This window comes from Scophthalmus maximus, chromosome 18 (assembly GCF_022379125.1).
Source record: "Scophthalmus maximus strain ysfricsl-2021 chromosome 18, ASM2237912v1, whole genome shotgun sequence".
NCBI lineage: Eukaryota > Metazoa > Chordata > Actinopteri > Pleuronectiformes > Scophthalmidae > Scophthalmus > Scophthalmus maximus.
In genome coordinates this window covers 7,616,638-7,641,915 of record NC_061532.1, presented here as the reverse complement: position 1 = coordinate 7,641,915, position 25,278 = coordinate 7,616,638, and the positions used below count along the sequence as shown (strand labels likewise).

At 42.2% G+C, this 25,278-nt stretch overlaps 1 protein-coding gene across 6 annotated transcripts in view; it reads right to left on the bottom strand.

Annotated features, from left to right (window-relative positions):
- LOC118290181 (1-phosphatidylinositol 4,5-bisphosphate phosphodiesterase beta-1) overlaps positions 1 to 25,278 on the bottom strand; it is a 150,840-nt gene that overhangs the window by 26,097 nt on the left and 99,465 nt on the right. For all 6 annotated transcript variants that reach the window (XR_004786359.2, XM_035617643.2, XM_035617642.2 and 3 more), the window contains 10 exons: positions 17,603 to 17,743; positions 16,946 to 17,025; positions 14,120 to 14,173; positions 11,751 to 11,826; positions 10,238 to 10,338; positions 9,353 to 9,519; positions 5,538 to 5,684; positions 4,110 to 4,267; positions 1,275 to 1,357; positions 948 to 1,032 (listed from right to left, as the gene is read on the bottom strand). Coding sequence is in view for 5 of the 6 variants with exons in the window: in XM_035617641.2 (XP_035473534.1) it covers positions 948 to 1,032; positions 1,275 to 1,357; positions 4,110 to 4,267; positions 5,538 to 5,684; positions 9,353 to 9,519; positions 10,238 to 10,338; positions 11,751 to 11,826; positions 14,120 to 14,173; positions 16,946 to 17,025; positions 17,603 to 17,743 (1,092 nt within the window). In the remaining variant the exon portion in view is untranslated. The remainder of the gene's footprint in view (positions 1 to 947; positions 1,033 to 1,274; positions 1,358 to 4,109; positions 4,268 to 5,537; positions 5,685 to 9,352; positions 9,520 to 10,237; positions 10,339 to 11,750; positions 11,827 to 14,119; positions 14,174 to 16,945; positions 17,026 to 17,602; positions 17,744 to 25,278) is intronic.

Sequence of the window (25,278 nt, the reverse complement as noted above, 5' to 3'; positions counted from 1 at the left end):
AACTTGACTGGTTCTTTAGTGTTACACCAACAGGGACAAGTCCTCCCCTGGAGAATAACAGAGGAGTAAGTGGTATGTTTGAGTACATATGTGTGCACGACTGCACGCTCAAGACTAAACACGTGTGAGAGTTTGTTTCGACAAGTGTCTACAGTCGCCTCACGTAAGTGCATGCGTCATTATTACACACAAAGACTCCTTTGGGGGGGGCTGGTTTGGCCACAAAGGGACAACGCAAGTTTTGACTGGTAGCCATGGCAACAAGAGGAGAGATAGATAAAGGGCTGCCAAGAAAAGCCACGTTTAGATTACAGCCTAAAACATTTCCATTTCATCTGACACGGTTGTCTTTTGCAGTCTATGCCATGATAGCAGAGAGGCAAAATAACAATGACTGTGGGATGAATCATTAAAAGTTAACTTCCGTGGCACATAGATAGCCAAAGGTATGTGTGTGTCCGTAATTTGAAATGAGAATGAAAACCAGAGGGTGGGTGGGGGGTGAAATCCAGGACTCCATATAGGAGCGCACCTGGAGTGACAGAAAGAGGAAAAACAGTGACAACACACTTTGCCAGGTGCTAGAAAGCGAGTCGATATGTTGCTGGATGTGAGAGGAGACAACGGGAGAAAATAAAAAGGGAGAAGTATAAACAAAAAGAAACAAAAGTGTAAATAATCAAAAGAATTTACTATTTGTATGTGTTTACATATGAGTGTACACCCACATATACATGTTTATGTGCATGCTGGGCAACAGTGTTCAAGGACACTTCTTTGGCACATATCTGTGCGATACTATCTGCTGGTCATGGTGTGTGTGTGTGTGTGTGTGTGTGTGTGTGTGTGTGTGTGTGTGTGTTTAAAGTCCCAAAAAAGAAAGACAGCTTGCAATCATCAATGTGTCTCAGTACATGCATGTGTTTATGAGCATCTTTTGTACTCACAAGATATTTTTCCAGAGGTTCAGTCAGTAATGCGTCTCCAAATATTGACCGACAGTACTCTGCCATCTTCGCCTGCTGCTTTGGTCTGGGAGTCATTACGCACACGCACACACACACACACACACACACACACACACACACACACACACACACACACACGCGCGCACACGCGCACACGCGCAGGTTACTTGCCTCCTTATTATCAACATATTCTGAATATGCATGTTACTACTATAAACCATCCATAGATAGACAATACTCATCAATAAAGTCAACAGTTGTTCTGGAGCCTTTACACTCCTGACGTGAAATGATCTGCTGACTTACGAGTCCACGTGGTTCTCAAAAGACAGGATGATGGGGAAGGGCGAGGTCTTGAAGGCGCACTCCGCAATAGCCTCGATCACCTCCTAAAAAGATACACAGAAAGAAAATGATAATTAATAATATAATTGTAAATTATGTTGAATGCACACGTTCATAGGTCAGAATGTTACTTTAATGTTGGATTGTTATTGTTATAACATTAAAAATAAATTATATCACTGTGTCTGTTTTGGTGGTAATATGCTTTGAGAGACAGGAGACACAAGAAAATCAAACAAAAATACTCAAATTACTCCTCAGGTCGTATACCAGCCACAATAAACTCCACTTAGGATATTATGATTTGCTACTTTTCCCAGAATGCCTGAGAGCCCATGTTGTGGATTACCAGAGCTGGAAGAATTATCTTTATGGCGATGTGTATCAAATGCATTTCTGTGTGCAAAATCTTCCTCTGTAACACTGTATCATTACTGTGCAGGGCGTCAAAGTGTTGGTCAGTTTTCTGAATACAAATGTTGAATAAAATCCCGTAAAGGATATCATAAACTACGGTTTCCTCAGTCACTCATGTCCCACAAATTCCTGCTTGGATTTGTCCACGGAAACGAGTGCGGAGCCATGAAGTGCTATCTGATATCGGACCTCCAAGCCACTGATTGTCAAAGTCAATTACCGCATCGTTAACAGCGGTGTCAGTTCAGTTAATGCCTTCATTTCCATTTGCGCCATCTCCCCAATAAAAATCTTTGTCTCCAACTCAACCCTCTCCATCTGTATTTACTCCGTCCTTCACAATCCCCCATACACCACGCCTGTTTTTCACTCTCAGAATAATACCATTAAGCCTGTTGTACTTCTTCTGTTACACTCATTAAATCTAAATTTCTGCTATCAATCGATCCGCCCACCTCTTTCTCATTTTTCTCCTGACACCTCCTCTGCAAATGGATGCAATGAAAGAGAAGTTTACGTAATTTGCATAACCCCTGTTCACTGAGTGGCATGAGTGATTGTTTCACCAGACCACCCTCTTTGAACACCAAGTCTTATAATGACGATGAAAACCCTGTGTCGCATTGTAACTTAAATCATTTTTCTCTGATTCATTGAGTTTCAGGCAGTCTTTTGCGGTGTGTTTATTGCACTTTTTCATATTGCATTGACAAAGAAAACACGATTCATAGATTAGCACTGAACCTTTTTTCTTTTTCTGTCTTCTCATCTTCAGGGACTTTAATTAAGAGCCCCTTAGCTCTTCTCTCCAGGATCCCTCTACCTTCTATCTGCTGAATGCAAGTCCCACTTTTTATTCACCACTACTTTCCCCACTCTGCATTCCTCCACAAGCACAATTACCTTTTTTTTGTTTTCATTCTCTACTGTATAAAATATTATTACAGTTGGAACAACGAAATCTAACTCCATGTTTATGCTCAGCATTTAATGCGTAACTAAAATGTAGAGAGCAAACCTCCGCAGAGGCGCTTAAATTCAAGATAAACTACATAATGAGTTCCGTAATATGTCCGATTTTTTCCCCCATCAAAAACCATGCATTATTCCCTGAGAAATCTGTGAAAATGTGAGGAAACGACTGATCTCGCAATAAAGAAAGTAAAAAGAAAATCGTGGATCCGCCCCAAAATTGAATGGGTTCTTTCTTGGCCCATGTCTCATACTTCCACCAAGTATCATGAGCTGTTCAGTTTTTTTGAGTAATCCTGCTGACAAAAAAACAAACGAACATACCAACTAACAAACAAAAAAACAGACATGCGAAAACATAACCTCCTTGGCAGAGGTAATCATCTCTCTATACTCTTGTTTTTCTCTGCAGCAGCAGAGTTTGCTATTCACAATTGCTTACCTAAGCATGACGGTTTTACAAGAAAACAATGCATACTTGTGATTCAACACATTGTTATCTCACTGATAACAGATATCTGTTTACTGTTTCCTTCTGTTTACACCGTGTCAGAGCTCCGCCAGTCAATACAAAAAAAACAAAACACGTTCCTCCTGCAAATTGCTCGACGTTAAAATTGTTAAACTGCAGAAACATATGGTGGCTTTCGTTTAGAAGCAGCCACAGGAAATGAAGGAAATGTGATGATCATTAGAGGATCATCCGATCTTTGCAAAGAAGTAATAGAAGAAGTAATGGAATAGGAAGGAACAGTCACAGGAAACTGTTAGATGAAGAGCTGCAGACGACAGGCTGCACAACTCCAACTAATCGATTGGAGTTTTCAGACAAAGTAGCTGCTCAATATGTGTGATATGACACTGAATTTATTAACAGCAATGCAAGTGTAGCCAAATCAACCAGGATTGAAAACTTCAGTATTAAGTCTGTAAATCCGTGAACCACACAAACAATTAATCATTTACAGTATGTACATGGTGAAAGAGGCATATACATCTAAGCTACTGAACCTGCTCTTTCAATTTAATTTCATTAAGCAATAAACCAGCTTTTGCATTTTGGTGCGAACCTGCATGTTCACAGCGGGGGCTGCCAACACACTTGCAAGTGAGCACTAAGAGGCATAATCATGTTTCCCACATAGAATCTAGTGGAAATGTTGCTGTGAAACAGAAATGGAAACCAGCTTTTTAAGTAACTAAAACACGGTAGACGTGGATCTCACACATCAGTGTGTGATGAAGTAAGTGGATCCTGGGCACCGTATGTTGATTACATCATCTGTCCATGGGGTCTGTTTATCCACTTAACCCCCTTCTCTGTGTCTGTAGACAAAGACATTAAAATGCATCTTCTCCCCCACATAGCCCCTTTTTTACACCAATACTGCACTCTCCTTGTTTTACCTTGAAGGAGATTTCAGTTGTCATGGTGAAGCCGTGAGTGATGACGGGCTCTTCCTCGGTGGTGCGACCCTTCCAGCAGTCTAGTTCAATGCAGCGGCACCCAGACAGGAGAACCTGCTTGTACATCTCAACTGAAGAGTTCCCTGCAAGTTGGCCGGCTGTACGCACGCACACGCACACACACACGCACGCACGCACGCACGCACGCACGCACGCACACACGCACGCACGCACGCACGCACGCACGCACACACACACACACACACACACACACACACACGTAAGGTAAAACTGTTATATTGTTTACAAAAGTAACAGGATGCCTACAAAAGCACGTCCTCCTGCTTTTCGAGAGTTCATTAACCTCATTAGTTGCTAGCATGCAGTAAAAACTATTTAGCTGTCGTTATCTGAAGCCGGCAGATCTCATCACCCTGTCACCGTTAGCGAAGCAATTATCTCTTCACATTAGCGGCATGTGTTCCTGCAATTGTGTCGAAGTAATAGGCAGACCTGCGTCGTCACGTCAGGTGGGTGCATTCATTAATTTCCTAATTTCTTTTTTCATTCCTACTTTCACCTCATTTTTTGCAATATTTAAATTTTCCCCTATCTACATCCATAAAGGAAAAAAAAACTTTACTAAATTAGTTCATGCTGTACTTTATATGAAAAAACACTTTAATTTTGCCAAGGATCAACAGGATTGAAAAGCTTTTGTTAACCTCATTATCTCGGATCTTTACCACAAGGAGGAAAACACAGTCTGAGGAGTCACAAATACCTAAAATAAAACAGTGTTTGAGGAGAGGATCATGAACCGGCTCTTTGTTTTTCTCATTTCTTCCTTTCGTGGGCTATGAGGCTGGTCCATTACCGAAATTTCTTCTTTTTTTTTTTGATTGCTGGAGAAAATTGATCCACTTGAAAGATTCAGTGGTCTCCAGTTCCTCTCAGAATAGATTTGAATAGATGAATCCTAATATCCATTGAGGGGGAAATGGTTTCTGTATTGTGCCTGCCATGCCTGTGCCCTGCCAGGAGCCAGTTACTGTGACTACCAGTCTAAAGAAATATTTAACTCATGAATATAAATGAATTGAGTCACATGGCATGATTTGATTGGATAAACTCTTGAGAGGTAATGCGGGAAAAAGGGGGGTCTGATATGCACCAGTGCATTTGATTGACTGACCTGCAAGGCAGAAAGCTGGATGTATTCACTTGTGCAACCGTAATTGTATTTCGAAATGAACAAGTGATCTGTTCATGTGTGGAGGAATACGGGATGCATGTGTGCAATCAGCCAGGGGTAAAATCGAGTTAAGCATGAATACGAAAGTACAAACAAGACAGAGAGACAGAGAGTTGCTCATAGCTCACAGCTATTTTTAAAACTTGTTTATGTGTGTACTTGTGTGGGTGTACCTGTGAGGTATGTGTTGTGTGACGAGTTGATGAAGTAGTGGGAGAGGGGAAAGGTCATGTCTTCACTCTGGTCGAGCTTCTCAGGGGGGATGATGCTGTTCTCCTCCCCGTTCAGATACCTGGCGAATCCCTCCACCGAGATCTGACCTGCGTGAACACAACACAGACATGTGCGTCAAGACATGAAGTTGGATGACTTCTTTCTTTCTGGTCCAGACTTTACCAGATAAGTTTGGTGACGTTAATAATGAAATGATCTGACAAACATGTATTGTCTTGGTGCCCAAAGTCTTATTTCCCTGTGCTGCAGAGCTCCACTGCTGACAACAAATAAAAACACATCACACATCAAGTCCCACTCAATCTGACCACTGGGTGACAGGTTCCTTCAGCGCAAAGAAAACGGGCACTGTTAATTGTTTATTTTAAGTTGACCCCACATTTATCCTGCTGCTGTGAATAATCACCAGTGCACTATGTATCAATCTGTGTGAATAAAAAAAATCCAATAAAAAAATCCAGTGTGGGCCCTTAGGCAAGGCCCTTAATGCTACCTGCCTATGTATGTAGGCCGATTGTTGTAAGTCGCTTTGGACAAAAGCGTCAGCTCTTGTTTGTGTAAGTGTTTGCTAAGAAATACAGTCGTTTTTTCTCTCTCTCCAAGATAAACATCTGCTACAGTATCTATATAAATGGGCCTGGGGCTGTCTTTTGGTTTTGATCTTTTAATAGGATCTGTTGACAATAACCAACAACAAAATATCACCAGCCTTACCCTATAACTAAATGAAGCACAACACAGTGCATAGCACATGGTGGTGCGTGAGCGTCTTTACAGATACAGGTTCTGAATATTCATTGAGATATATTCCCTTTTCAATACTTTACATGAAAACAAAAAAAACACAGCCTTAAAAATGTATAAGTGTATGTGTTTGTGCAATATACTGTGTAGAAACATACTGCAGGTGCATTCAGATAAGCAGCTGATCAAATGGTTTCAAAAGATTACATTACAAACATGCTATTGATCGCTAATTAAAGTCACACCGAGATTACATTTGTAGATTAATTCAGCACAAAGCCGAAGTCACCGTTTGCTGAAAGTCTTTGTGGTTAATCCTTAAAGCCTATGCCTCAGTGTTTCTGTGTCTTACACTGTAGGTGTGGGCTGTAAGTTATTAGCGTTCATTACAAATAGGTTTCCAGGTGGATAAATGCATGAGAATGTGATTTTCTGCACTTCAGGCTTCATTGGCCTCTACTGGCGCTGCTGATGTTCATCTAATGTTGTACAGGGATCTGAAAAAGCTGAACTGCCCTTGACGTTGTTCTTTCCTTGTTGTGATTCTTCGTCAAGGTCACTCTTAAAAAGCTTTGCCTTTTTTGCCGTCATCAATGCCCTCATGTCCTCATTGAATGAGCTTGAAAAAAATAGGGAAAGACGCTGAATAAAGAAGTAGATCACACATTTCCATTCATCAAGATACAAGATCAAAATTTCCATACACATCCCCATACTCATCACCCACCGCACCTGGGTGGATTAAATTTTGCACACCACAGCCATCGCTCAAAGTGAAACCAAAACACCCCCTCACACAACCTCCTCCGCCCGACACACGCACACGCTCAATTGACATTGCACTAAATATGCCAAGTGATGCAAGCTCAACGGGGGCAGCAGGTCCCTCCGGCCACGTTATGCTAATTAATGCAGCACCGCCCTCTGCTGAGTTGTTGGACTAATTAACGCTGGCTGCTGTCTGTGACATCTGAGCTCGGTCGCACTCAGCGTCTTACTCCCCGGTGACTACAATGACCTCCCCTCGCCAGGCTGAGGCCTCACCGCTGCATCACACACACACAACCACACACACACACACACACACACACACACACACACACACACGAAACACGCAGCGTTTCCCAAGATCCCAAGATGGTTCGAGGTCAAACAGGGCTGTTAACATGCCTGGGATTGGAAGAGCACTTGAGCGAAGACCTACAGGTGTTATTAATCCCTAAGTGAGATTTGAAAGGTAAAGGAAGGGAATGTAAAATATGAATATAAATATGCTACATTCAAGTCAAATAATTTAAAAAAAACTTTGGTTTTTCAATAAGGAAACTGCAGTTGAAATGCAGAGCCCCCTCTCTAAAGTCACATAAGATGAATATGCAATGATGTGCCATCATACTCTGGATGAGAGCGTCTTTGAATTTTATCCATCCGCCTTCAAACAATGTCAGAATGCTTGAGTGAGCATCGACGGAAAGAGTCACAGACAGTGACAGAGCACTGAGGAGACTAATGACGGGTATAAAACTCACAACTTCCAAGCTGGAAAACAGAGATAGAAGCAATAGAGTAACAAGGAGGGTGAGGCCTGAGGCAATCGAGGCTTACATTCCACAAGGCTTTTCCAATGCTTTCTAAAGGCACATGTTTTGTATGCACACAGCTACCGTACATTTCTGAATGCAAATACTGTATAAGTGTCCTTGAGAGAGGAACAAGTGTGTGTATGTGTATCTGAATGTGTGTGTGTGTGTGTGTGTGTGTGTGTTTGTGTGTGTGCGTGTGTGTGTGTGTGTGTGCGTGCGTGTGTGTGTGTGCGTGTGTGTGTGTATGTGTGTGTGTGTGTGTGTGTGTGTGTGTGTGTGTGTGTGTGTGTGTGTGTGAAGGTAGCATGTGGAGCTCTGGACCCCTCTGCAGAGCAGATGGCAGCACTTCCTCCGGCTAGATAAATACTTCACATGGGGAAATCTGTCACTGGGACAGAGAAGGGCACGCGTCCAGAGAGCCTGGGACGGGATGGAACACACGACATCACAGTAGGATCACATCGCTGTGATCAGTGTCAAACAAGACTTTTGAATGTGGGATTCATTTTGTCAAACATCTGAGGAAAAAGTAGATACTTCATTCTGAGGAGCGGCACCCAAAGCTCTGCTCAAAACAGTTGAGGTCAATTTAGTTTCAATGTAATCAGTAATGAAATGTGCAGCTGTGATTGGCATAATGATGAATGTGCATAATGTATTTTACATCAGATCTGCAGCACAGTTTCGAAGGGTTTTGATGAACAGCTCTATGCAGGCTGTTGCTTGGGAAACATACCAATGGGACTAACGTTTTACAAATCACCCATCACACTGTGCTATTGTTGTGTTGACTTGAAATGAAAGGACATTTGTGTAGCGCAAACTATTAATTATTTATATAGAGATAGCAATGTCAACATTTATAATTATATTTTCAAAATGGTTTGGTACAATACCATAGAAAAATAATCAGAATACAGTGTAAGCCACCCATTTTGGCTCATCAATTTGAATTGGCACATACCCGACCTTGATGCCTGATACGGAGAGTAATGTTATCCGGTTTTGGCATCTCCCTGTCCACTGACAGTTCAGGCAATATGAAAGCACTACATGTCCTGAAGCGTTGGATCCGTTGTGCTACTCCATCCTGGTTGTTCATTAATTTTTCGGTGCCAATCCTGATGCTCTGACGCCCACAACTAAAAGTGCTCCTTTATGTATGTTTACACAAGTGCAGTTTTGTGATATTTTTATACTTTTAACAGGTAGATTGGACTGAACTGCCAAGACTGACTGACTGCTGGCTACAGTGCAACACAGTGGCCATGACACAGGCAAACGGACAAAAGATGGGCAATAACACTTTCGCAGGAAACAAAAAGGAGTCATGACTCAATGACAGCAACTCCAGAAACACTTTACACACAACATTTAAACATGTAAATGTCCCTGTGTATGAATTGACAGACATGTAAGTCACTGACCTTTCTGTGCCAACGAAGCATTCGGTTCATATTTGTCCACCAGCAGCTGGACCTGTTCTGGTTTGAGAGGAGGGTAGAGAATCTCATTCAGTCGAGGGTCTCGCTGTTTAATGTTAATGAACTCCGTCATTTGCTCCACCGAGAGGTATGGACGGGTCTTAGCCCCCCTTAGGAGAAGAGAAAAGATGAGAGAGTAGAGTGACTAGTGGGACTGCAAAAAGGGGAATTGGAGAAAACATGGGAGGGGCTTACTAAATGAGAAGTGGTAACGGAATTTTAAAAAGTGAGATGAGCAGATGAAGGAGGAGAGGTAATTCAAATGGAAAACAGAAAGGCAAAGGAGCAGAGAATAACATTTTGTGCCAAGTAAATTATAAGATTTGATTTAAACGCCTTTCATTTCTATGCCTTTTCAACTAAATTATCATCTCCATATCCTCCTGGCCCTCATGCCATCTCACTTAACTGTGATTAAAATCTAGATTTATGACTTGGAGTGGCCGGAGTCGTGCTGGCACGCCGGCATGAGTGCTTCTGGGCCAAGGGGCAGCTCTGCCTCTGCAGCACCTGGGATCATGCAGCCAGGCTCGAGGAGTCACAACCGGGGTCATTACAACACACTTTCCTGTACTAATTAAATGCTTTATAATTACTTTAATGGGCAAAAGTGGTTGTCTTAAACCGGCAAAGCCATATTGCTCATTCAGGCCTGGCAGCCATTATCTAGCTGCTAGTCTGAACAGAGCAACAGATGGTTGGGGAAAATAAAAAAATCAAATGAATTACTCTCACATTGTTTCAAGTTTCTCAAACAACTTCTAAATCTCCAAAATTGGAATTTCAATATTCAATATATATGACAGTTGAGAGAAATATGGTTCTTACACATCAGAGAAGATGTGGTCCAGCTCAGGTCGGGAGCAGATGTTGCTCAGGAACATGTTATACACCTCTTGGGTGAAGTCTTCTTGGGGGATGGTGTCACTCTGCAGAAGACAACAGCAACACGGTAAGATAAACTGTAATGGCACGGAAAGACACATGGGGCAGCAAGTGTAGTAGAGACATTGTGGATGTACTACAAATATATAGTATCTGTACTGCGGTGCTTTTGAATATTATTATCAGTTGTCTCTAGTTTTTTGCATCTTCACTTTTATGTGAATTGATTATTTAAATATAATTTTTATAAAAATAAATTGTTCAGCTCTATTGTCAATGTAAATGCAAAAGTGCTAACCCTTCAAAACTGTATAGTCCTCATGCTTAAACAAAATGTACCTACTCACTCTACTGGTATGTTTGATTGCTGACTCGACCTCTAATCTCTTTCTGGCGACGATTACATGGACATTAATTTAAAATCCCAGAAGACGGCTTCCTGCACTTGGACTTAATCAAAAAAATCTGCGGCTGCAGGGGGCCTCTTGAAGAGCCAGCAGAGCCAAACAGCTCTGATAAAGACACAGCGAGGTCACAGCATTGTGCCAGCGAGAAACAAAGCCTGACCCAAACACTCCGAGAAGGAGAGAAAGTCAGGAGGTATCCGTCAGGGGACGGTGATGCAGGATCAAGCCCCGTGGAAAACCCAAGTACTCATTCTAAAGACCGTGGTGGGAGCTACACTTTGTGTGTACTTTTGCCTGTATGTGTGTGTTTGAAGGATTAACAGCACCACCAATTAGCTGTAATTACTCTCACACTGGAACAACAGCGAATCCCACCAGGCCTTCATACAGCAACATGTTTTTTAAATCCTGCTCTTTCCCTGTGCTAATTATGTATAGTTTGTTCTCTGTGTGTTTGTATTTCACAATTAGTTAATTCTGTTAGTATTCAGAGGCCATTGATACACAGCTACCGTGTCTGTCCCACTGTACGTGCATATGTTTCAGTATGTGTTCAGAAGTGCATTTAACAGCACCGCCCACTTCCACACATGTAAACTGCTTGCTACAGCTGTAATACAGAGATTGTTTGCCGTGATGGGGTGGGGGGGGACTGTTTACACCTCAATGCATGAGGGGGCAGCTTCTCTCTTGTGATATCTGAGAGAGGTATAAAGATAAAACTGCCTTTGTCACCTCTATTGCTCCCTCCGGGTCTATTTGTTATATTACAACCAAAGCTAAATCAGTTCTGAGTGGGAAGTCATGCAGACATCCAGAAAATAAGACTCCAAAACAAACGGGCAAAGCACCCGGCTGCTGTTACAGGAGAACAGAGAATGAGCCGAACGGCGAGGTGACAGACTGATGGATGGATGGAGATGATGAAAGAGCTTGGAGATAAGAGTGAGGAGGAGGTACACAAATGCGAGCAGGTTCAGAGAAAAAAGGAAATACAAGGAGACAGCGACACTGAAAAACAAGAGGGCTGTAGTAATTTGGTGTCTCACTCTGCCAGAAGGGAGGTTACAGTTTTCCAGGGCTGTCTCCACTCGCTTCCTGTCTGCTGAGAACATCCTGAAGATACTGCGGGGACACAAAAACACACCCTCATGAGTAATCACAGAAAGCACCACACAGACAGAGGAGTTTTCACTTGGATCCTCAAAGTGCTGCATTTACCACAGCTTTTAATTGCTACTCATTAAGGAGTACTCCTGCGAGAGCAGCATAATCAGATGACTAGTGTGTGAGGAGATAATGCAACCACAAACGCCAGAGAGAAGATATGAAAATGAGACAGCCTGGCTAAAACGAATGCAGTCTAAAAGCCATCATGGCGGCTATACGGTAATTAGTTTCCTTTTTATTGAACCTGTTGTAGGGAGGGGTTTTGACGTTATGTGCACATTTAAGGCCGCTATTGCATGCCACTGAGATGTGCTCCTAATATCGTAAAGTAAATGAGTGGAAAAATTATAGGTGTATCGCAGCAACGGTGACTCCTGTCCAAACATGCACTGTTAGAAATGTCATCATCAAATATGAATGGTATGTGCAACGCAGAATGAGCTGATAGGATCTCCGCCACTCACACACATCTAAACTCCAGATGGCACATGCATAAAAAATGATGACGTTTGTACTTCTTCATATAGACAATATTCCCCCAAGAATATTTATAAAGATGAGCATATAAAGTTGCACCCACAATCTTTCATTATTATTATTATTTAATAATCGGGCGGCACAGTGGTCCAGTGGTTAGCTCTGTCTCACAGCAAGAAGGTCTTTGGTTTGAAATCTCCAAAGACACCGAATGGTTGTTTGTCTTGGAATGTTGGCCCCGTGATGGGCTGGTGATGGTGTACCACGCCTCTTGCCCTCGCCTCTTTTTCCAGCCATTAAAGGAAAAAATAGATAATGGATGGATGGATTATCATTATCATTTTCGTTTTAACATCACAGTGTCTTTGACAGTACCGCTAATTCCAAAAAACAAAAATTTGTGTTTACACTTGAGCATGTAAACAAATGACGCAAAGATATTTCCAACGTCACTATTCATGCAACACAGCTATATCATATGATTGCTGCAATGTGAAAACTGTTTATCTCGGGCGTCACATTTTCCCATAGGCAAGAAAAACAGCCCTGTCTCCAGGTTTTTGACACAACATTTTTCATGTAATCCTCAGGGTTTTTGAAAGATTTATTTTTCTTTTGGAGATACATGGTTCGCACTAGACGGTGAAAAATATTCTGTCCTGCCTCATCTGTCATTTTGAGTGTAGAGAGAGAGAGAGACGGTGCTTCTGTGTGGTTGGGAGGCTGTCCTTCTGTGTATAAAGACAATAAATGTGATTTACGGCAACAAACTCCAGCTACCGCTAGCTCTTTAGGTCTGTTTCCGCTGGCCATACTGTAGCTTGTTTTAATTACATGCAGAGGTATCCGCGAGCACATACTGTATGCTCAGTGGGAGAGCAAGCTGACATTAGTCAAGCTGACATGTCCTCCCAGCTAGGAGGTTAATTCCCTAAACGGCGAGGAGTGTCTCTCAGCCTCTCTGTGCTGACACCCACTGCTTCCCTCCGCGGCTCTGAGGGAGGTTATCGCCGGAGTTCACTGTTGCCTGTCTGAAAGCTCAACTTGACGAATGGAGAAAGACAGAGAGCCGGGTTCTCAATGAGCTGATGACAAACGCAGAGGATACAGTAAGTAAAACGGAAACAGAAATTCACCAAAGTGAAGTGTATGAAAAAGGAAAGTGTCTCACACACTAGCACATTTGGAGCCCAAGGTACTGTAGTGACTCTCTGTGTGTGGGAACTGTGGGAAAGTGTTTGTCTGTTACAGGAGATGGAAACATCAGCTGGTTCAAACAACCAGCAGTTAATGTTGGCAGTCATCTCAAACAAACACATGCACACATACACAGACGCACACACAGTTATGTCTCTAAAACTTCAGAGGACATTACAATGACTATCATTACATTAAAGGGTTTTGCTTTTTGTCCCGATAAGAAAGACAACCCCCAATAAAGTGACTGTATGAACAGACTTAGGATCCCCACAATGTCATAAATGCACATACACACACACACACACACACACACATACACGTGCACACACAAACACATGCACACAAACATTTTACTGCAGTGCTGAAGAGTTGTGGAAAGTAACAGAGGGATATCGTGACAACAGAAGGGAGGGAGGGGTAATACATTCAAATAGATGCACAAGTATACACAGAGAATGTGTGTATTCTGAGCGTACCCATTCTGAGAGCGACGAGAGAAGGAAGAGGAAGCTATGCATTGATCAAAGAGCAGAGAGCTGGCAGGGGAGAGAGGGATGAAACACAGACTTACTTCTTGACGGGGATTCGCCCCTCAGGGTTGAGCTGCAGCTTCAGCCGCGTGTACCTGCATTGGACAGAGCACAGGCCTTACATGAAATGTAATCAGCAGAAGTGCAAATGTAATATCTGTGTGTGTGTGTGTGTGTGTGTGTGTGTCTGTGTGTGTCTCTGTGTGTGTGTGTGTGTGTGTGTGTGTGTGTGTTTCTTTGAGTTTCTTTGATGTGTCACTGACATAAATAACCATTTGCTACATCTGCATATGAGTGAAAGTGCAAATCCATATGACAGTGCATGCATCCCTGTGGTGAAGATACAAGCACATATCAACACGACACCCAGCGTCTGACTGCATGAGCAGAGTTCTAGTTGCATACCATGAATATTTGGTTGTGTTCACATGACACGTTCGAATTTTGGCTAATCCCTGGAAGTCTTGAATTCGCAGCACCGAGCCATGCAGCGCAGCCTGGGTTATAAATAGCTCAGCTGCAACAGGAGCCATCATTACAGGCTAGGACTTTAAGTGGCTGCTGGCTAATAATTAATATCCATTACAGCATCCACTTCATAGGCCAAAGGAAAAGTCACCAATGGCCGTAACGGTAAACGGGACCAGACTGTGCCTCGTCTGAACCTTTTTTATTCAAAAAGAGAAAGAAGTGTGAGGGAGAAAGAGATAGATGACAACAGCTGACATCACTGAAGCTGCATGTGGGTAACTTCTGAACAAAGGATTTAAGAATGAAAGGAAGATAAGGAAGGAAGAAAAGCATGGTAGTAAGAAGAGAAGGAGGGAACAGTAAGGTGTTTCTTGATGCCCTTGTCTGCCTTACAAGTGCCTGTATTATTCATCAAGGATATGGGGAAAGGATTTGTATCAGTCGCCGTTCGTGTTTATCTCACTGCTTCCTCTGTTTCTATCTCGACTCTCCCTCTGTAGATAATTTTAACTCAGAAGCTCAGTTCCTATTTAACCTGTCTTAATGCAAATACTTATTTCCATCTACTCTTTTGGGGGAATGGGCTGAAATGCAAAACATATACAAAAGAATGCAATAACTTCTATGTACCCAGTTTTTTAGCGCAGACATGTGTCATCCTACTATGTTGGGCAATTCTAATTGTGCAATTGTGAAGTTGTTGTTCCTACTCGGTGTGTTCATGTGCTTGAAGTCAGAATGTGGAAAAAACATGGAATCTGTGACTAAAATGTGCAGAGTTTATTTGTTTAGAGCATTTAAACGACACCGTGATGCCTGTATCCAATATTTGCATATAAATGAAGAGCAAAGAAAAAAAATATCATATGTGACAGACATATAAATAATTTCAAACGTAGGCACGTTAATCATAAAAACGTCTGTATTGGTTAATAAGTATGTTGCTGGGCGCTTGTGAGAGATGTACATGCAGTTTGCAATTGGCAAAAAAAATTCTATTTGACAAGCTCACATTAAAAGCGGATAAAAAAATTATATTAATTGGTTTAATGTGTAAGATATCAACAAGTCCGCGACTCATGTATCTGAAATTCTAGAATTGTTGTTCTGACTTGAGGCGGCGTTTAGATGAATCTTCGGAGTCAAGGCACTAGTTTTTCTGATTATTCCGACGCCATGTGAATGCCCTTTAAATCTAATCATTGATACTCAAGGCACTGTAATCCAAGGAGTGTCCTTAGTCCTGTTGTATTGATTTTCAGCTAAATGATTTTCAGAAATGGTGTTTGGTTTTCAGTTGCTGGGAACACTGACTGCCCCCCCCCCCCAGCTAGCGATGAGTATTAACCACATGCAGAGTAACATCAACATCACTTGGGGGATGGGGCCTCCTCATACTGCAGCAGTGGTATGACAAAGAAACGCCTTATTTGTAAGCAGCAAGTGCACAGCAGCTGCTGCTGTGAGCAACCAGCGTGACTGCGAAACCCGCTCTGTTCAATTCAATTCGTCTCTCTATTTTCTATGTGGTCGATGGCCACTTTCATTGTCTCATAAGTCAATTAGCTCCTGAGGGGTGTGAGTTAATGGCGGACTTGGACTTGATAGCAAACAGAGCAGGGCAGGCAACAAAAATTCCTATTTAAGTACACTCCACATCAGCCTCACTCAGTCGCTCATTGTACATGTTAACCATCCCTGGACCACAGAAAGGTGCGTTTGCTCCAATTAGTGAGGCCGTAACAGGACAAACAGTTGTTTCACGAGAGCAAGAGGTGATTTACATACGATAATAGGCTGGGACCGAATGTAATGAATGTAGCTCCGACAAACCACAGCGTGTGAATACACATTCACACAAACACATACATATACTGTATGCACGCCTGCACTGGGAGGCAGATAATCCAGCTGACATGCAGGGTCAAGTTCAAAAACGAATACATATTTCCAACTGTTTTATTTATCCTCCTCCTCCCTGCCTGGCTGTTTTCCTCTCTTTCCTTTCTCCATTGATGTGAGGTGAAGTGACCTTTACAAACTCAAACCCTCAGGCTGCCCAGTGGAGCTGTGACAAGCAACTTCTTACCTTACCGTGCGTGTGTGTGTGTGTGTGTGTGTGTGTGTGTGTGTGTGTGTGTGTACAGTAGATATATACTTGGGTGTATAAGTAAAAGTGTCTGTGTACATGTTTACATTTGCTTTTTCAACTTTTTCTATCTATGGAAATTATGATACTTAACTGATGTGACGTCGGTGATGGCAATTATTTGTTTGTAGCAGACTTGATTATCATATTTATTTTGGGGTTTGGAGATTTACATTTCTTGTGTGACTGTGTGTGTGTGTGTGTGTGTGTGTGTGTGTGTATGTGTGTGTCTGTGCAGATGACGTACGCTTTCTCAAGGCAAGCCTCCCTGGACATGTTCTGTACCATGAGGTTAGATGCCAGGTTGAACAGCTCTTCTGCCCATTCCTGCAGAAAATAAAAAACACACACACACACACACACACAGTCAGTACTCAGTCCTAGTGCAAATTGACCTTGATAAGTGCTGAGGAGTCTGTTACTACTGCCATATGTTGGGAACAAACTAAGACATTAGCTCATACACGTAGGTATGCAAATAATTTCCATGTAAACTCAGAAAACACACTGTTGCATTGATAAATTATTTTCATGTTAAGGCTCATCTCTGATCCAACCAGGGATAATGCCTTGATCCAAAGTCTAACATGAACAGAAGAAACAAAAATAAAGGTGAACTTTTTTATGCCCGTATATCACCTAAAAAAAGCTAAGATACTGATAACATTTGCAGCTTTTTTCTTCATTATAACCAACCACTGTGTCATTTCAAGCTTTAATTTAAACATTAATTCATGCATTTTTTTTCCAGTTTTGTCTTCACCATCATGCATACCCAGATGTTTTTATCCCGATAGAAAAACCTTTTTAAAATACATATATACACACATATATTACATTTAACAGCTGCTTATTATTGTATCCTTATATAGGGTAGCTAACATTTTGATGTTGTTGTCCTTACCTTAGCTGTCTCCTCTTGGAACGCCATGAAGTTCAGGTAGGTGATGTTGACCATGTCAGGGCCACTCACCACTGTCAGCATCCTGTTCTCCATCTTCCCCGCCAGGGTGCTGACATCGAGTAGCTCCCGCAGCTTGGCTTCCTTCACAATGAAAAAAGTACACATGCGCAAACACAGAAAAATGAATCCCAGTTCATAATCACAGATGCATACACACTATGAACCACCACACTTTAACAACAGTGGACGACACTTTAGCCAAACCTGCATTTAAAGCTAGCAGCCAAATAAAATAAAATAAACATCTGTGGAAAAGCAAATGACATAAAACAGGCCATGGAAAAAGACATGGGATCTTTTTTTTGTTTTTTTGTTGAGGAAGTCAGTCAGTCCTGTTTTGTGTCAAGGCCTCTCGGTTTTATGTTCCACAACAACAAAAAAATCACCCTGTGGATGCAATGAAGTGAAACAAAACCTGTCAGTATTTTGAAGTTCACACTTCGTCTGGCCGCTGATCGGTCTGATTAATGAGAGGTCAGCTTTCTGAGGCAGACACTGTGAGCAGCAAGGTGAGAGGCTGCGTCCCCTCAGGATCTCAATGTGACTCGCAAGTTGCATATCTGAGCAGTAAACAAGGTGGGTTAAGCAGCACAATGATGGGAGTTAATTCATTTGTTAACTATGTGGCATGTGTGAGGGAGTTTTACTGATATTTAAAGAATGACACTGGTGGTGCAACATGTAGGTTTCTAATGAGATGAAAGACCATGAAATATCAGCAGGGGATTCATGATGTCAACTGTGATCATCGACCCAAAATCAACACAACAAATCCTGACAGTGATTTTCGAAATGCCTTTTGCAGCTTGTTTTTAGTGTGGAAAACTTCTCTCCCATCTCGTTACATTCTACAGTTTGACTGTAGAACATGGCACCAAGAAGAGCAGCCGAAGCACAGCACCGCCTTGTGACTAGGCATAACATCACGGGACAAAGCGACTTATTGAAAATCATGAGTTGATTCACTTAGCTGAAGATTTCCCATGAGGATATTGTTCTTGCTCAGAGAGGTTTTTAATGAATGCTTTCATAAATTTATGAAAAGAAATCGTCTCCAGCTCGAGGAACGCAATGTTACGGTTTAACAGAAATTCCCTGCGACCTCCCCTAATCCAACAGATTCGGCAGTTTAAAAGAGTCCGCTGTAAGAAGTCTGTTGTCTGTTGTAGCAACACGCTGGGCGCTGGCAACCGTCCAGTTCACACAGGGGGAAAAACTCGGTAGAATTTAATTCAGAGGATGCAACCATCTGAGGAAAACTAAACCAAACTGATTTCAGCAAATATGCATTTGAGCAACTCAACTTTGGTGCAAACCCTATACAAAAAAAATAAACAAACAAACTTCACTGCCGACGAGGTGCAGGAGAGGAATAACAATGATCTCTTTCTCTGCCATGCGGCCCTGTATCCTAGAAGCATACAAAATGGTTGCTCCGCCTTAATTAACACAACAACAAAAAAGCCCTGTAAAGGATTTTGGAGCGAAAGCAAATGAGCTCCCACTAATTTAACCAATCACACAAAGAGCATTGTGTCCTGTGTTACGCTGATAAATGTCCTCTACACGTCCCTCACGCCCACAAATCAAATTGTGCAGTTTAGTTGCGCCCATTATTGTCATGCTGAACTTTTCTGAGGTAATACATTTTTCCCCATTGAAGGATCTCTCCCTTCTTACAGCCTCTCTGTCTGACTGTCTTTTTCATAAGCATTTACAATATTATGTGGAGCCACAGAGCTGTATATAATAATCTATAATTTCAAGTGCACAAACTGCACACTGAAATATTACAAGTTTTCAGTCATTATTTGATTTACAGATTATCCTCACTCAGAAGTTAAGAGTCAAAAGGTCCCGCGCGTGACCACCAATCGGTTGGATACAAATTGCATATTTATGGTAATCGATCACTGTCCACTTATGCATTCTGAACGCCACCAGTCCCATCAATCATAGCATAAAAAGCCACTTTCAATTTGCCGACACAACGCTGAAGTACCCTTTGAGGGATGTTGTGGCAGTTTGACGAAGATGAAAGGCTTCTGAGAACAGACAAGATGACAGTAAGATGCATATTTCATCATTACACTGCTTGAACGTCAGTACAATTTGATACTGTTTTGATCCAACTTGTAGCCATTAGCTGAACACACAGCTCAGCTCCTTGTAAGCAGTCAGCAGCACAGGGCTGAACCGGGAGGGAGCTGCAGGCACTCACCACACATCAACCAGAGAAACATCAGCGTTTGTGTCGGAAAACGGAGAAATGGAGAGGAGAAGAGGAGCAATTATGAGAAAAGAGAGAAAGTAAAACCGTGAAAAGTGAGGCACGAAGGAGAGTGGAGGGGGCTCGGCCCTGTGAGTGAAATGTAATTAGTGCTGGTGCATTGTGGGAGCTGTTGGAGGCATGCCCGGGGTCCCAGTTTCCACAAAAGTGGGAGATTCAGAGCCAGACAAGTGAAGGGGTCGGATGGTTGGTGGAAGTGACAGAATGATTTCAAGTTTCACCGCCCATGTTAATATTGATAACAGATTTTTTTCTAGTGATATTTTGTGTCTTTTCATGAACATGTGTACCAGTTTTAGTGAACTTTAAGTCAACATTTTAGTCTTGTTCTCCATTATGAGATGTTGCTCTCATTTTTGTCATAAAGTTTAAAATTTCTATGTCATTATGCATTATTCGAGGCTACAGCTGTCAACATTTGTGTGTACAGTTACCATGGTTACAGGTGTCTCTCGCATGGTGTCCGTGGCACCCTGCTCTGCAGTAGTGCAGAGGGAATCACCTCGGTGAATCCAGTTAGCAATTCCAAACTGTCGGTTTGAACAGATCAGAACAGAATGTTTGTTTATCTAGTTTAGCACAGTCGCTCCTGCTAAGTTAGCATTGCTGCAGCTTACTGCTTTCTCAGTGAGTCACTGAGAAGCTTGATTCACCCACTGCACTAATACACTGATCATTTTCTGGCTTCAGTTTGAGAGGAGGCTCTACTGTATATCGCTGCATTACATAATTTCTATGATTCCTCAGACTGGAACTTACTATACCCACTGCTTCTGAGAGCATCACCAACGATAGACAACTGAATGTAAAGTTACCTGCACAACCACAGCATCTGATAATTACATCGGCTTGCCTTATTTTAAAATGCTGTCGTGCTGTCTGCATGTTTGCGGTGCTGCCTCAGTAGATGGTTGGATAGATCTGTTTCTTCCAAGAACAGGTCATGTCAAACAGACATATTACATTACAAGGTGTTTCTTATTACAGTAGTGGTGCAAAAGGTTAAATGGCAAAATCATCGTCTGACAAAACAATGTTTTGGCGGCGGAGGAAACAGTTTTACTGTATCAGGAGATAAAGTGTGTGATTCCACAGATGCTTCCAGGTCGTTGAATGAGGCTTTGAACTACAACGTGTCCATTTGTGGGTCATTCACATTTTCAGTATTCGTTGGCCAAACCAACCGAGACATTTCATTTAGTTTTTATTTTCAGTGGTTAATTTATATTCAGTTTTAGTCTTGTTTCATTAACAAAATTAACACTTTTCACAACATACCCCACTGTGAGATGCTCTGCACAACGAAGCGGTTGACAGCTCATTTGAATGTCTGCTATTTATATAACTAGTGAATGCATGTGAATGCATGTCTGTGTATCCGTGCTTTCCGTGCCTGCGAGTATGTGTTTATCCAGGCATGTAAGCAGCTGCAGTGTGTCAGTACGGGAAGTCTTCTCAGTCACTTAGCATTCAGGTGGAGCTGCAGCCTGAGGTAATACACGGACTTCCTCTTCCTGCCTTCTAGTTTGTCACAAGGCTGTTTCTGTCACCAACCATGCACTCAAACTGTGTCACACTCTACTGGGCACAAGGGAAAGGATTCAGATTGGCAAAGGGATGTCAGCCACACCTCAGGTCTTTAAACCTGCAGCAGGGAACCTGTCTAAACACACACCCATGCACTGGTGCTCACCCACGCACGCACGCACACACACATATATATATCTATATATCTTGTACCTGGACACTACACACAATCGTAAATTCACACACATCCACATGAGAGCGGACGTCCATAAAACTGTTCTCAAAGAAGCACAAATCTCAACACATGTACATACAAATACACACAGTCACATGTGTGTGTGTGTGTGTGTGTGTGTGTGTGTGTGTGTGTGTGTGTGTGTGTGCACGTAAATACACGTACAGGGACATCAGATCAAAGGAAATGTCAGTATGAATGATTGATGATGCCACTCACCGTTGGCCTTTAGTGTACTGCATCACAGATATCAAACTACGGTGTTGTCCGCAGCTGTAAATGAGCTACATAGCTAACTCTGGCTCGCCAATTGTGTGGTGCATTGCCCCTGTTAAATGAAATAATAATAATAATAATTAGATGTAGTTTAACGTAAACGTGAGTCGTGCAAAACTACAGTTGCTGTTAATAGATGGGATATTACACATCTGGAGTTCTCCCCACACCCACAGCGATCCACTTTGAAATGTTTAAAAAGGACAGCTGAAGAATTTGAAATATGCAAACAGGTACTTAAGCCGAACAGATGATGCTTTCACAAAAGAAGCACTTATTTTGGACAAGTAGAAGTAGTATGGAAATATGTCATGTTTCATAATAAGTGCTTCCCTTGAAAAACGTGCGGGGGCGGTAGAAATAATTGATTCGATGTCAAGGATCGCCGCTTTAATAAGCGAACAGTGCCTCGTTCAAAGGAGGCGCTGTTGGTGTATGAATTGATGTTACAGTTTCTTCAGAAATGTGAAAAATACTTTTTTTCCCCGCACCAAATGCACCAACTCTCACAAGACTTACATTTCACAGCACAGTGTGCAAAAAAAAGACATTTTGGTTGGTTTCTTGAGGATGACTGCACTTCAGTTGACCCTGTCAGCCTCTGCAGCTTGTTGCAGTTCACACTACATATTTGAAGGCATCTGCAGTTGGTAAATGAAAGGATACTAAAGAATAAGAAACATAAGAAGCAGTAAAATAAATTAGTTTAAGCTGAATAGGAGTATAGATGTGGGTGGAAATATATATTAAATGTTCTATGATTTATATAAGCAACATTTGAAAGCATGTTGTAAAAAGTGATCTGCTGTTTGTTACCCCATCTGAACTCATACTTCGACTCATTCCTCATGAATTCCTTATCCCTTCACCAAACAAAACACCCAATTAGGGACCTCTCATCCCCAGAGAAGCACAGGTAAAGCGCCACATAACCGCGCACGAGCCGGGAGGGTTTGAAAGTTATCGATCCAACTCATACGGCGGGTTTCAGAGGAGAACGTCTTAATGCCAGGGGCCATGACAGTGCAGAGTGGCACTGCAGGTTACGAGCAGGGCACCAATTTTCCTGCTGCTGGCTGGCCTTGTTAACCAATAGAGCAGTGAGAGGCTAGTGGCGGGGCAGTAAAAATCCTCAAGCATTAGGCGAGAAATTATTGGATATCAAGCTGGGGGTGATGTGCTCATTCTGCCTCCCAAATAGGTTTTTGTCATTAATATGCATCTAGAGTAGATGGAATAGATAATGGTGGCAGGATGACGATCTGACTGAAGTCAATTACCTTTATATCAATGTATTGCTTTGTGAAGGTTTTGTGTTAGTGTGTGTTTGTGTGCATGTGCATCGGAGTCTATTGCTGTTACACACGTTTTTTTCCTCTTTAACAGCCAGTATGAGTCACACTGAGTGTACGGAGCATTTCACCCTCAGCAGAGCTAATACTAAGACGACTCCCTCTCCTGGTGATGCGGTCATTTATTTAAGAGGGTCACGCTCCATCTGCAGAGCATGTTTAAAACATTAGCCACATCATGACTTACACAGACAGAAAGAACTGAAACACTGATCCCATTAGAAACAAGAGCCCCATGCATCCTTCTCGTCGGGCTAAAGCTGTTTCCTGCAAATGGCCTTTATAATCATCTGCATACATGCACGCACGCGCGCACACACACACACACACACACACACACACACACACACACACACACAGAGTCCACTAAAGAAGAAAGGGCTGTTCTATCTATTCTCGCATAGTAATACTGTATCATTTGTCCTAAAAATGCTTTTCTATGGAGAATGCATTGGGCCATAACAGCAACATGTACAACATAATAAGATCACAGCGCAGAACTTTACATTGCACCACTGCTGCGTTGAATACATATTTTAAGTAAATAAATAAAACCCCAAAAATGCTAAGGGGTACTTACAGGTTTTCAGTTTTAAACTTCTAATCAAATACGTAAGCCTGCAGCACGCAAACACACCCACACACGCACGCACACACACACACACACACACACACACACACACACACACACACACACACACACACACACACACACACACACACACACTAAATAACACCAACAAAGACACCTTCAGTTCTGCAGAGAAAATGTTGCACTTGGCACCCTCACATTGGAGTTTGGGGTATTTCTGCTACAGGGGGGACACCATGTAGTTCAGTTTAAAGCTTTTCTTCGGATTAATGCTGCCTTCATGTGGTATCGGAATTATGGTAACTACGAGTTGCCAACTTGGACATTGCAAACAAACGCCCCACTCAAGTCGTAATTACGAGCAGGAAACTCAGAGATAATGACTGAGAAGAGGATAGATCCGATAATGGATGGTACGTAATTCTTTATTTTTTTAACAGTTGAAGAAGTATTAGCTGTTGCTTGTGAACATAATTTTAATCTGTAATCTATGTACATTTTACTCGCATAAGCACGTGAAGGCAGCCACGATAGCACCCGCCTTTCACATAAGGACAGGAGAGCTTTCTCTTCCTATTACAGCTATGCAGATTCATAAACTTCCTTAGCTTAAGAAAACCAACTAACTTAGCTGGCGGTGAACCTCGGCCACAGTACAGTACATTGTATGCGGACCCAGAATAAGCCACAGATAAACCTCTCACAAACAACTGCATTGTAAACTAGATCAAAGGACAGGAGAGCAGTGGCGGATGAGATGGAAGGTGTGAGTGGGTTTCAGAGAGGGATCAGTGTTTTTGATTCTGGGGCTCTCACTCTGCCTCTATCTGCATCCTGCTCTCATCCCCTCATCTGTAAGGCTCAATGTCTCCGCTTCCTTTCTCTTTCTTTATTACTCTATCCGACATCGTCATAATTCATTTGAGAATTCAAGTGTCAGTGGATGCAGGCCACCACAGTTTTATGAAGCAGAGAATTGCCCACAAGGCCAGGAGTAAAAGGTCAGTGCCTCATCAGTCAGCTGTCAGGTGATGCATCACTGACCACAGTGTGGAACCAAATGTGCACATTCGGATTTTTGTGTTCATGCCCTGCAATCGTGACAACCATAAAACCCCTATCTGGCGAGGTTTTGCGACAACGATTGAATGCGCTAACTGATGCAATTTTTTTTAATGATACTTTTTTTTCTTCCTTTAAGCCATCTTGCTCTCTAGCCTTTAATGCATCCATCACATTCCTGTGATGCAGGCCTGCAACACTGGCAACTGTCCATCAGTAAAGCATCAATAAGCACAGCTATGAGTTAAAAAGCTGAAATAATGATTCAAAAACTATAGTTTT